Here is a 14,043-nt window from a genome sequence, read left to right as displayed (position 1 = left end):
TTGGATTGCAACACTGGTTGGGCCGGAGCATAACCATTGTACACTCCCCCCAAGTGGACTCTGGCCTGTTTGCTGGCCTCTGCACTGCCTCCAGAAGGACGCAGCAGTAGACCACTGGGACGTTGACCCCTATGGAATGTCTGTTAGCTGGGTGGGATTTTTGGCCCTTTCAGTAGAGTGTCCAGAGGAGTTTTAAAGGGGACCATTCTTATCAGCAGCCTTTTAAACAGGAGAGACTGCCCATGATCAAAGGTCATCTTTTTGCTAACTCACTTAGCGGTCTGCCAGACCTAATAGCAGCTCGTGCGGGTAGAAGATTCACTTAACACCTCCAAAGACCCGACTTAACTTATCTGTTCCTCAGACTGCAAGGTAAGTTGTGCAGGGCTAGAGCAAGGGATTTTGATTGAAAAGTCGGTTTTCTACTAGCACCCTTTGTGATGTTGCGAAAATAATTCCACTGCTGTGCCCCGGAGTTGCCGGAATGTTCACTCTCTCCAAGGTCGGTGCTGAGTGCCGCGAGCTAAGAGTAGGGTATGGGCTAGGGGTTGTTTATGTACCATGGTGCATTCAATGCGAGGCAGCCGTCTGAAACCACCTCCGGCCACACATTGCTTGGTAATGGGTGCCATGGTATTAATGCGCAGATTGGCACAAGTGGTTATTGTAACCGGTGAATAACAGGGAGGTTTTTCACTGCGGGGTTTCTGAATGTCATCAAAAAGACAAGGAGAGCGAAACTCGAGGTGTCTATGATGCTACTGAGAACCCGGTCCCCGAGGTGACTGCTCAAATCAACCTTTTTTTCTGATTTTCAAACATATTAAATAAAAATACCAGGCCTGTTGCCTCCTTCCCTGACCACCCTTCACCACACCCTGCCTCATCCCAGGCCCATCCCTTTTCCGTGCCTCTGCTGGAGTCGGAAGCGCGCTCACAGCAGCAGTGAGAGGGGGCAGCCTGTCAGCACGGATGGTTTTGTCCTTGCAGCGCAGTTATGCAGAGTTGACGTGCATAAAAAGTATGGGAAGGAACTATGAAGTGTGCCATCGGTGTGGGGTCCTCGAATCTGTGAGCGAGGCAACAAGTATGCCCCCCTCCCCCACGTAGGGTGACCAACCGTCCGGAAATTTCACAGACAGTCCGTAAATTGGACCTCACGTCCGTTGTCCGTGAGGATCCCTTTTACGGACGCCTTTTGTCCGTAATTTTGGGCATTTCAGGGAACAGAGCTGTTCCCCTGCAAAAGGCCTCAGCTCCCTGATGGGGCCGCCTCGCACTCCTCTGAGCACAAGAGCAGCCCCACCCTGCCCATTATCATTCTGCGTGGGGCTGATTGCCCCATACTGAATGACAATGGGTCAGTCTGGGCTGGCACAGCATGTGGTGGCCTCATCCAGCCACAGTCCAGGGCAGGGCATTCTGTCACATGGAAGTGCTGCTGCTAGGTGAGAATCCAGTTAACCAAAGGAAGGCAGTGAAAGCTGAAAGAAGTTCAAAGGAAAGGATTGTAGTTATAGTACAGCAGCCATGGTTGCTGCTTTTTTTTTATTTTATGCAACTAACAACCATTGGCAAAGCCAAAAGTTCTGGCTTGTTGTAGGTGTAACGTTACTTGTTCTAAGTGTAACGTTACTTGTTGTATTATCTGGATGCAATGACAGAAGTAACAAAAATACCAGTCGGGCGGCACATTATATTAAGCACAGATTTTTAGCTTATGTGTTTTAAGCCACGCATTTTATTACATCTATCACCCTTTTGGAGAGACCTCCCTTGTTTTTTCATCCCACTTAAAGCTCTGGAAACAACACCATGTCACAGTCGCCCCACGTCCAGGCACTGTGCATCATGCATGACTCATGCCTTCCACTTTTTCAGACTGCCTATGTGCAGGGGCATAGTGAACCCTGCCCCACCCCACCCCTTGCTTTAGGAACTACAGCAAGGGTGGAGTTCTTGATGGGTCTCATAATTAATGTGAAAAGGTGAGTAAGTAAGTGAAGGAATAGGTGGATGGATGGCTGGATAGATGAGTGAAATGATGGATGATGAATGGATGAGTGAAAGGGTGGATGATGGGCAAGTGTATGGGTGGGATAGATGAGTGAAATGATGGATGGATTGATGAATTGATAAGTGAAAGGGTGAATTGATGAATTGATAAGTGAAAGGGTGAATGGATGGACGGATGAGCGAAAGGGTGGATGTAAGGCTGGATGAGTGAGTGAAAGGGCAGGTAGATGGGCAAAAGGATGGATAGATGAGTGAAGGAGTGAAAGGGTGGATGGGTGAGAGAATGGATGGATGGATGAGTGAAAGGATGGATAAATGTTAGTTTCAATGGATGGATTCATGAGTGGATAAGTAGATGGATGGGTGGGTGGATGGAAGGATGGATGGCTAAGTGAAAGGGGAATTGAAAGAGAAAGGGGGATGGGTAAATGGATGACTGAACGGGTGGAAGGATGAGTGACTGGATGGATGAATGAGTATGTGAAAGGATGGCTGGATAGGTAAATGGCTGGATGGATGAGCGGATGGATGGATGGGTGGAAGAGTGGATGGATGAGTGTACAGATGGATAGGGTGAAAGGGTGGATGGATGGATAATGGAAAAGTAAAAGGGTGGATTGAGGGATGGATGAGTGAAATGATGGATTGAAAGATGCGTGATGGATAGGTTTGTAAATGGTTGAATATGGACATGGATGGGCACACCGATGGAAGGACAGAATAAATGGTGAAAGACTGAATGATGGCTGAAAGTATGATTACATATTGTAAGCCCCATTATCTTAAGCAACATTTCCTATACATTGACTTTCACATTTATATGAGTGATTGTCTCTATATAATATGTGTGTGTTGTAATGAACTCCAACACCCTGCCCCACATACTTGGGATGAGTAGCACTATAGAAGACATTAAAAACACATGAGAGAGGTTCTATGTGAAGATGAGGGGTGCTATTGGAGGGTGGTAGCAAGGCCATACTGGCCGGACAGGGCATCAGGCTTTTTCTCTGGGAGCTGGAAAGGTGGGGGCGGTATTGTTACTGCAAAAAGACCTGCACATTTGCTTAAAGCTGCGCGCTTACTGACAAACCATGAAGTGCACAATTGTCTCAACCTAATATAAACTTATTTTCGCTTGTACTTTAGTGGTTGTCTATTTACTTACTTGTATGCTATTGCGCAACCTCCTCTGATGTGTCTGTAAAACGTACATTTTGTCCTGAATTTTGAACTCCTGTCCTGAATTTTGTCCTGAATTTTGACCCTTTGCCCTGAATTTTTATACTCACTGTCCTGAATTTGCACCCATGCCAGTTGGTCACCCTACCCCCACGGCTCTTTGCAGAGACATTCGTCTGCCATTCACCTGCCACGCCCGGGTCTCTATAGAGCCGGGTGACCCGGATAAACAAATGAGGAGCGAGCTCCCCGTGTGACGTCACAGCAGTGGATAATCCCTTCGGTTTCACGCTGTTGTGACGTCACTCAAGCGAATTAACAGATTCCAATCTGGGTATTCACAATAAAGGCTTCTGTGAAGCTATATATAACATATTGACGTTTATACATGTTATGCAAAACATGCATTTCAGGTACACGGGTTGGGCAATGCAGAAGCAGAATTGACCGGGGCGTGTGTGTGCTGAAGGGTTGTGGTTGGAATGCAGACCTGTTCTTGAGAAGAGGACTGCCGCCTTCCTCGCGCAGCCCCGGGCATTGTTATCTGGTGTGGATTAACGAGCGTAGAGACCTTCGACTGGTGCCAGCAGATCAGGGGGAGTCAGTCTTATGCTATGCGCAGCTGCCGAGTGCACGGAGACAGTCCTTCATGGTCCCTTCTCCTGCTCTCTTCCGACCGCGCACCGCCAGGGCCCCTCGAAGCAGTATTTCCGGCATAGACGCAGGGGCTCTAATATGTGAAAAAACTGAAGTTTTGCAACATAGAAATAAAGCAAATCAATTGTGCATTATTGCTTCTGCTTTTGTAAAGCGAGAAGCAGCAAACAGGCTTTGCTCCAAAACAAAGCCAGGGCCGTTTGACTTAAACATTTTGTACTCTGGTAAAAATGGGGAGCAAACTCTTTTTGCTGCATATGTACTAGGGAACGGAGTAAACCAAATGTATTCTGTATTTTTAAGTTCGAGCGACCAGTCTGCCACTGAGGGAGGATTAAGTTTGTTCTTTCAGTTCCTTGCTTAGCGATCAGAGTAAAATCATTTTTCCTGAGATCAAACTTTCCATTTCGAGACTCTGCAGACCATTAGCACACGCACAGCACCCCCAGTTTAAAACTCCACAATGAGTTGGCCGGAGCAGCTCTAATATTGCAATATATTATGTGTCACCAGGGGTATATTAAGCCATAACTCTGACGGTGCCACATGTTATGTAGGGGACCTTTAACCGCAGATGCAGCATATTTAACATCGGGTATAGCTTCAGGGAAGTGTGTGGTGTTCCATCGCCCCCACCAGAAAAACTACATTCTGTAGTAAAAAGTGCTTTCAGTTGGATATGGTGAAGTGTCTGTCGGATTTCAACTGGGAGTTGTACAGAAACAGACAAAAGCACACACAGTCGCTCTCTCATCTGTTTTGAAGTCTTTAAATAATGTTGGTTATTTTGAAAAATATTGCTTTATAAACTCCTAGCAATGTGCACCGCTTATAAGCCCCCCTCTCACCCTGTGTCTCATAAAATGTATTTTCACAAGCTACACCAGCGAGATTGTCTGAAGTTGACACCCCAGGACAGAGTGGAGCCGCATATAAGTGCCACCCTGCTTTCTTAACACGCCTTCGAATGTGTACCCGGAGCTCCGCTCCTATTTTTGTCTGTTTGACACGTTTTTTTTTAACTGAATTGCAATGTGCAACAGAACAGTGTCCCCACCTAAACAACAAGGTTGAAAGTATGTTGTGACTGCTGTAAGCAGATGTTGGTGATAGACATGCGCGAGAAGTGCCTCTGATGTTTGAGCTTTGGGCACGACTCCAAACCATGTTAAGGAATGTGCCCTCATGCTCCAGAAGGCGACGTGGGACTCTGTAGAGCAGCTGCACGTCACCAAATTAAAAATAAACCACGCAAGTCCTGCTATAAACCGAGGGCACACATCTGTTCCTTGTGCCAATACCACAACAAGTCCTCTTCATGGTCAAAGTCATCTTGTAAGTTGAAGTACAAATCAAAGCAGAAAGCAAGACTCTACCTTATCCCGCCAATAGCTACAGAGAAGTTGCAAGAGCATCAAGACGCCACTCAATCTTGCTCCTGATCTCCGACTGAGGAGTGATCCCACAATTGGAACCAATTTAGCCTGAGTTTCCTTGGCTTTCATTGATACTGCAACAGGTCGAGGCATCTAAGAAGTCCATCCTGCTTATTTTTGTCACTCCTCTGACTCTCTTTGGTGCACCTTTTGGTTGCCACCTGGGGATCCATCCTTGGTGCCATCTGAGCCCCTGGAACCCGCCTTGGGCTCCACAGTGGTTCATGTTATACAGGGCCGGACTGGCCGTAGCGGGCACCGGGCATTTCCTCGGTGGGCCGCTAGTGTGAGGGCCAGTTTTGAGCCCCTGGAGGGGCCGTTTTTGTTAACGGGGTGGCAATATTGCCCCACTGTAACAAAATCGTCAGAAACCAACCTTAGAAAACAGCTCAACAAATAGGTAGTTCTGATTGTTCTATGCCCTTCTGTTGCTTTCCAGACTAACCACAGCTTCCGACCACATCAGAGCAGCTGTCAGAAGAGCATTGATCTATCTTTCTGCAAGAGGTATGGACTCTACTGTCCAAAAGTGCCATCAAAAGGTTGTCAGTCTCCGAAATAGGGAGTGGATGTTACTTGTGGTATATTCCTGTGCCGAGGTAGGATAGGGAACTCCATTCTATTTTAGATCTTCACCTTCTGAATACCTTTCTGCAGAAGGACAAATTTAAAAGGGTGACGCAGGCCCAGGGTCTGTCTGGCATGGATTTGAGTGATTGGATGGTAGCCTTTCACCTGCAGGACACATGCTTTGATGTGGCCTGTCCTTCAGTCCAACAGGAGCTTTTTCAGTTTGCTTTGCTCCCCTTTAACCTTGTCGGTGCCTCTCCAGTTTTTTATAAAAGTGGTGATCACCACTAATCTTAAAAGGTTGGGGATTCCAGTTTTTCCGTACCTAAATTACAGACTGTTGAAGGTGGGCTCACCACAGTCAGTCAGGGACCACCTCCACACAATACCTACTGAAATCGCTGGGGTTCTTTATCAACGCACTGAAATTACACTTTTTTGCAGTGTCTTCCTTTTATTGGAACTGTCCTGGACACTGCAGTTCAGGACCTTTCCTCTGTCACAATGAGTTCACTTGGGCTATCATCCCAATGTTTCAGCCTTGGTCCTGGATCTGGATCTTGGTTAGAGTTGCTCTGAGGCTTCTTATCTTCATGCGTTTGCTTGTCCACTTCCACAAATGCTTAGGCGAGTTCTGTAGTAGGATTTGGGCCATCGACCAGGGAACCCTGCCAGAGTCCATCCAAGTTTCGGAGGAGACTGCACACAATCTGCAGTGGTGGGTACTTGACAGCCTGACCAGCATCAGATCCCTCTCCCTTCCCCAGCCAGAGTTGTGATGACAAATGTGTCACTTCTGGGCTGGGGATGTCATCTGGAAGAGGTGGAGATCAGAGCACTCTGGTCAAACCTGACTCCACGTAAATCTGATGGAACTGAGGGCCGTCCACCTGGCTTTAAAGGTTTTCCCTGCATCCACCAATTAAAGGCGGCTGCAGGGTCTCAGAAACCCACAGTGGAGTGGGGTCTAGTCCCAGAAGGCACTATGCCTTTGGAGTTGGCTGGAGCATCTGGGCATATCCCTAATCAGGCACCATCTGATGGGATCTTGAAACACTAGGGTGGGTGAGCTCAGCTAGTGATGCCTGGAAGATTATGAATGGCCGTTGCACCTCCGAGTGGCAGGAGGAGTCGTCTGACAGTGGGGAGAACACTGCTTGGATCTTTTAATCACTATCGAACAATCAGTGTCAAAACGTTTGCATGTTGAAGTTCCCAAGAACGCTCTTTCTAGGAGACGCATTCCGGTTAGAGAGGAGCATAGGACTATTGTACTCCTTTCTGCCTCTCCTGCTCCAGAGTTCTGAAGCAGATCAGGAACAACTGAGCCTAAATCATCTTAGTGGCTCTGAACAGGGCCAGGAGAGTGTGGTACCCGGTACTTTCGAGCATGAGCATCCGTCCTCCGATCTGGCTTCCACTTCAGGGGGATCATCTGTCACTGGAGCAGGACAGAGTTCTGCACTGAACCTGAGCAATCTACACCTCCATTTGTGGGTATTGAGCAGCAGTAGTTGATTGCATTTAATCTACCACCTGAGGATGGCATCCTCGAGACAAAGGGCCCCTCTACAAATTCCATTTCTGCTGAGCACTGCGACAAATTTGTGGCCTAGTGTGGAGTCCGCAACACAGATCCCCTGCAAAACTGTTGGATGTTTTATTGTTTTTGTATAAGGTTGGTCCTGCAGTCTGCACTATTAAAGGCTATTTGTCAGCCTGTTCAACCTTTTTGCGTTTGTCCGGACCAACCATACTTGTTCCCTCCCAAACAGTTTGTGATTCCTCAGAGGTATATTAATTTGGTCTGAACATTCCTAGGGTGCTCCCCGTCGAGCCAATGCATAGATGCTAGTTGCGTCTTCTGACTCCTAAAACTGTCTTCCTAATCAAACTCGTTGCATGCGTGAACTCTAGGCTACCTCAGAGCAGTGGCCCTCTATCACCTTTTTCCCCCGACAAACTGGTGTTGAGTGCCAGGGCAGCCTTTTTGCTGAAAGGTGACTCCTTTTAACATTGGTCAATCCATCACCGTCCCAATGTTCTTTGCTTTAAAGAGGAAGAGAGACTTCATCAACTAGACCCCCCAAAAAGCTCTAAGCTTTTGCATTGCTCACACCAAAGATGATCAGGTGGATGAACAGCTTCTTATGGGTTTTTCGGTGAAAATGTGAGTGACAACAGAACTGGACTCTGTCAAGGTAGATAGCCCTCTGCATTACGATCTGTTGTGCATTGACCAATAAGCAGCTTCCAGAAGGACTGAAGGCTCATGCTATCAGTTCCAAGGCTGCTACCACTGCATTGGCATGCAAAGTGTTTGTCCTTGGAATCTCTCAGATCTCGTGACATGGGCCTCAGTGCACACGTTCACAAAGCACCACAGCCTTGATATCCAGCTCGAACGGGAAGTGCATTTTTCCTGTTAGGTCCTGCAGGACTTTCTGGTCTGAGTCTACTCTACAAAGCGTCCATCTTGGAAGGTTTTGCTTTGGTATCTGTTCTAAAGGTGAGAAATCTGTGGTTATATATACCAGAAGAACAAATACATACCTTCATTAATGTTGTTTCTGATGTTTACTCTTTCTAATCACAGATTCATCACTGCCCTCTCACCTCCCTATTTTGTAGAATGGTCTGATTATCTAATCTTAAAAGATCTCTTTACATTGGTACCGCCCATTATTTTATGCTCTGCGTCAGAGGGCGCATAAAGAGTCCAGCAAGAAACTGACGTCGGCATGCAGGAGTGGCGCTTAAATGCAGCTCTGCTCCATCACTTCCAGGTTAGAAGAAAATGAACGCGGAGCCACTTAGCTGCGCGTGAGATCCCTGCTATGAAAACCTCCAGATCCAGTCTGGCGCCTGGGGATACTCTAAAGGTGAGGAATCTGTGGTTAGATAGAGTGTCCACAAGTCAGCGCATTACTATAGGTAAGTAGCTTGCTCTATCACCTAATCTTGACTTTTCAATCAACTGCACTGTGCATGCTGTGAGTTATTGCCTCCTTGGTTTTCTGCCTATAGACCTCTTACTCCAAGCATGTTTAAGGTTACCCCAAAAAAAGGTGATGCATAAATGACACTAAGATGACATGGGACCAGTTGACATTGTTATCTGTCCACAGGGTACCTGCTGGGAGCCTGCCGAAGATCCCTTCGCTATGGGTTGGAAGCTTCTCATCTGTCTGTGTGTAAGTCTGCTGGGGGAGCACTCGAGTGGTCACCTGCTGCTCCCCAATGCCACGGGAGTTAATGATAAATGGCCAGTATCTGGGAGAGATGCCCTCGATGTTGGTGATGGACCGCCTGCCTCTGACAGAGTTGCTCCTTATGGTCAAGCCAATGAACGTGAGAGGTTGGCCAAGACTCTGCTGGACTCCATTTATAGAAGCTTTCCTACCTTGAGGCTCTCTCAGGCCACGAGAGGCCTGTCCTGCCAAGAGCTGTCATTGGTTGTGGGCAGGTCGGAGCATCTTGAGCTCTCTAGAGACCTTGTGGATATTGCTCTTGCCCTTGCCCTGACAGGACTGGGGTGTCGCAGAGAGGCAGAACTGCATATAATGCAGCTTTATGAAAATCTTGGTGTTGGTGAGGTCAATCATATTTTCCTTGAAATAATTAATTATGCAGTTTCTGATTCAAAGCCTGTAGGCACACCCTTGGTCCATCGTTCACTTGGTGCTCCATTCACTGAGAATCAGGCAGATGCAGGAAACATTGCTGCTTTGCTCTTTAATATGGACCAGATAGCGGCCCCATTTCGGGGATCTGAACAGCAACCTTTGTCCCATCGTTGTGTCAAACTCACTAAGGTAAGTGGTTTGCTACTGGTCGGCTTAGCCAGCAGCCACCATGATTCCTGGGAGGAGGCAGCCAGTATGTGCCGCAGGCTAAGAGAGTTATGCGCCGGAGTAGCCGCCAATGCTACCAATGACTTTAAAGTCCTCAGGAGAGAGGGCAGCTACTTTGTGCCACATCCTGGTGCCAATTCCTGGTTGCACCTCTGCCAAGGTGCCCGCCACTCACTGCGACGACGCTCCCCACCTGTGCATTGTTACGATCAGCGGGAGCAAGAAGTCCATGGTGTACTTCAATGGATGCCCCTGGCTAGCACCTACTACAACTTGGGCACCTCAATGTACTACGCAGCCCAGAATTGCACTGAACTTGCCACGGAGCGGGCATGGGAGGCTGTCCTTGACCTGGGCTATGATGCAGTGGTAGCAATGACTGGAGGCGCCACAGGCTTTGTAGGGTTTGGAGTGGCTGCCAGCTTGAAGCCAGGAGTAAAAGCTGGTGTGCAGGCGGTCATGGATTACATTAAGCGAACAAACTTAAGCGATCAGTGAGAAACAAATCCTGCTGGGCTAAAGATTAATCAGTGTGCCCATTATCTGTTCATAACTATTCTGGCGTGGACATCCAAAGTTAGAGGACCGTATCATTAAAGGTGTATGATCCCAAAATAAGTAAAGTCTGTTTGATTCTTACTGTCATATCAAACTTGCACATCTTCAGGCCATACCGTTTGTTACTGAGTTTTTTAATACTTCTATTTCCTTTTGTATAGTTCCATTCTACACTATTGCCATTACAATAGGGTGGATGTGCTGTTTTAGTCTCTGCAGAAAGAACTAGGTTTGTTATGAGTATAAAGTCTAAATTTGTTTTTACCTGCCGCAACAACCCTTAAGTACATTGGTCTGGACAACTTGAGTCCTTTGTGCTTTCCGCTAAGCATATGTTATTGGCAATAAAGTGACACTACAAAAATGCACCCAAGTCCTTAGGAGTCCTCCTGTTTTCAATGTGTGCTGGAGAGGAATATTCAGTCTCTTTCAAAAGTAGAATTCACCCATAAGCATTCTGTATTTGTTATTGAAATGTGCCCATGCGCTGAATTCGTGTTAAAAATCCCCTCGTCAAGAAGCAGTTCTGGTAAAGTCTTTGTTCTGCTTCATCTTTAGGGAGTTCTTTGGACATAGTTAGTATTTGGACTTCTTTTTTTTTTCTTCTTTTCTTTATAGAGCTCCGTTTCTTCTAGAATTGTTAGTGATGGAAACTGCATCTCTACAGTAGCTATGGTTGCTGCTCAGGAATGATCACACATACGATTAACTAGAATCTTAGAGTGGAGGTCTAAACTGAGCTGTGAATCCCTGTTACTTGAATGAAATGTCCCGATGAAGGCCTAAGTCAAAGGACCACAATTTGTCGAAACATCTTGACGGCTTCAATTCAATTTCCCCCATTGTGTCTTCATAACTGAGCACCACAATATATGTTTCGTATAACAGATCGGTTGGATTGACTTAGTGTTCCTATTTTGTTACTGTGCACTGTTCTGAGAAAGTATTCACTTGTACGATAAAAATTTCTTTTAGCAATGTTGTGTATTTTATTTGGCAGCACACAATATTGCATTCGGTAGTAGCTGCTTTCTTTTTCACTTTCCTAAACTCTTGAGTGAAGTGTATGGTTCTGGTAAAATTGAGTGCCACTGTAGATATTTTGCCGTATTCAGTGCTAGAGAACCTGCAAGACTGTTTTAACTCTTATCGAGAAGGTCCTTTGGTTAATGCCTTGTGTGGTAATTATACAAAATAATACTGTGGATAAATCTTCTTTCGGTCCCAAAACATCAATGCTACTTGCTAAGGGGCTAAACCGACAAACTCATGTCTGCCTCCATAAATTATGTTATGCTGTTGCTTTTTAAACCCGATGGTCTGCTACTGGTCCATTTGTTTTGCTAGAGAACCCCGTGCCATGGACAATACTTTTTGGGCTGTTTCCCGAGTTTATAACAGCAATTGGTTTAGAGATACTACACTACTGAGGGACTAGTGTCCAGCTATTTGTGGCACAGTAACTTATGGTCGAGACATCACTAGTGTTGTGTTACTTGGTTTTCTCGTAGCACAGCATTTGCCATTTTCTTGACTGCTAGTTTCCTTTTGCAGGCTGGATGCGCAGAATGTTGTCGGCGGGATGTGGGTTTCTGATGTTTGTGGCCCTGTATGTAGGAGGTGTCTTGTGACCACCTTAAAGTCTGTCTCATCTGTGGATTACAGGGTACCCCCATGGTGGGCTCTCCCCTTGAATGAGTCAGCCATGCAACCACCTGCCTAAACCGTGGTCGGTTGCTGGTGGGTCTCGCAGGGTCTGGGTGCATGGACTGGAATCACTTATCAACATACCAACGCTGAGAGTTTAGACTTCTAACAAAATAGTGCATATCTTGCACACCTTATCTGATAGAGATTCCTTAACGTAGAATTATCCCCAGGCATGAGACTGGATGTGCAATTTTTTTTTACCACAGCATCCCTGAGCGCCGGGGGGGGACGGCATCACGTGACTCCGCCCTGGCGTTGTCAGCGTACGTGACGTCAGTGAGGTCACATAAGTCTCACCCCGGCGCGCCTACATCCGTTTTTTCCTTTTCCGCGTGCAACGTGGATCCGGATCGTGCTTCTGGCCGGTTTCCGGCCTTTCCCTTTTGCTTGTTGCGTGTGTGTGGGAACATTGTGCGAATGCCTTCAGGCTTTAAGACGTGCATGTCTGTTCGCTCCAGATGTCGGCAACGGATCCTCACCCCATCTGCATGTGGTTTCAGCCCGCATGTCCAAGTCGGCGTCGTGACCACTCCCGCCCCCTGCGGAGGGTTTCAGGAATCGCTGCCTCTGTCTTCAACATTGTCCTTCTCCCAGGCCGCAAGAATGTCGCTCACCTGTCTGTAAGTGTTGCAGTTAGTCCCCGAGGGCTGGTTCCCGGCCTGTTGGGGGCGCAGGCTCTCCACGGGTGGTGTGGCCCCGTGTGTCATACCCATATCCACCGTTTCCCAGTGTGGGGGTGTCTGGAGCCCAGATGGAGACATATGCGGCGGCCTTGCAGGCCTCGCTGGCTTCTCCTCCTCCTCCTTCACCTCCTGAGACACCGGTGACTGTTGACCCTGGCAACGCCACAGGGGCTGGCGGAGTGCCCTTCTCATCCCATCACAGGCCGAGGCTGGCAGGGGACCCCTCATCCCTCCCCCGGTCCCTCTCGCCCCAACACGCAGGCCGCTGCCTCGTCGGAGGTCGGGTTGACAGCTTTCCGGCGCCGTTCCTTCACCACCCAGGCCCAGCCCCGGTCTCCTGCCGCGTGCACTGTGACAGAGGTTGCTCCGGCGTCTCCCCTGGCGCCGGATGACAATGTCCTGCCTCAGATTGCGAACTCTACGGCGCCAGGCCAACGTCGGGTCGTTGACTCGTCTTCGGACGCCTCCTCTTCTCCAGAGGTTCGGCGCTTGCTGGTTTCCTCCTCGCGGAGAAGGGCCGCCGTGTCGTGGCTTTTTTCCTGACGTCGTCTAAGGACGGCTCCTCGCCGTCGTCTTAGCTGGAGGCACCACAGATCCCCCACTCCTCGGTCCCTCTTGCTCCTTTCCGGACCTGGCCCTTCCTTCCTCGGTTGGCTTGGGGGACGGCCGCCTTAGCTTGCAGCCGTCACCTACTGAGGAGCTGCTTTCTCCGCCGCGGGTGCCTTTGCTCGCGCTGTTTCCACGTCTGTGGGAATCTTGCGCTTGGGTGACCCAGCTGCCCATTTCCCAGCAGATCATCTTCTGGATGTCCTCCATCAGGGTTCTGGTGGTAGGGAGCTGCTGCTTCCCTCCGAGGGTTCGCTCCATTCTTCTCGCTTGGGGCCGCCCGCCACGGGGGACCTGGTGCCCCTACACCTTCTGCACTGCCACCATCCGGCACCGCGTGATCCTGTGCGTCTTTCCCTCCACCCTTCTACCAGGGGCCCTCTATTGCAGAATGCTTTCCCCTCTCTGCCACTGCTGTTGTCTCCCCCGTCGCGGGAGGCCCGCAGGTTAGATTCCTGGGGGCGCAATATCTTAGCCTACACCAGTACGGCTTTGTGGGCCCTTAACACTCTTTGTGTTTTGCCTTGGGCCACTTTTTGCTTGTGGCACTCGGCAGAGTCCCTTATGTCTGCCGTTTCTCTGGAGGGTGCCTGTGTTGATTTTCGGCACCATGTGTTGGATGGAAGGGAGCTGGCATTGTTTATTCTTCGCTCCACTCTGGACATCTTGGAGGTGCTTGGTCGTGCCATGGCTTCTTCGGTCGCACTTTGTCGACATGTCTGTCTTCGGGACAGTGTGTTCCCAGAGAACGTTCGAGAACGGCTGGTGGAC

General features: G+C 48.5%; 1 protein-coding gene across 1 annotated transcript; it reads left to right on the top strand.

Moving 5' to 3' along the window:
* The first annotated feature begins 241 nt into the window (after window positions 1-241).
* Window positions 242-10,639, top strand: APOF (apolipoprotein F). The gene is made up of 2 exons (XM_078689098.1): window positions 242-372; window positions 8,990-10,639. Exon 2 carries the CDS (start codon window positions 9,026-9,028, stop codon window positions 10,211-10,213), a length of 1,188 nt encoding a protein of 395 aa, XP_078545224.1. The 5' UTR covers window positions 242-372; window positions 8,990-9,025; the 3' UTR covers window positions 10,214-10,639.
* The last annotated feature ends 3,404 nt before the right edge of the window (window positions 10,640-14,043 follow it).

This window comes from Lissotriton helveticus, chromosome 1_1, assembly GCF_964261635.1.
Source record: "Lissotriton helveticus chromosome 1_1, aLisHel1.1, whole genome shotgun sequence".
Taxonomy (NCBI): domain Eukaryota; kingdom Metazoa; phylum Chordata; class Amphibia; order Caudata; family Salamandridae; genus Lissotriton; species Lissotriton helveticus.
The sequence above is the reverse complement of the archived record's forward strand: the minus strand, read 5'-3'. Positions and strand labels throughout refer to the sequence as shown.

What these genes read in the sequence shown, in the direction of transcription:
- APOF (XM_078689098.1), top strand. Translation starts at nt 9,026, where the DNA reads ATGGGTTGGAAGCTTCTCATCTGTCTGTGTGTAAGTCTGCTGGGGGAG.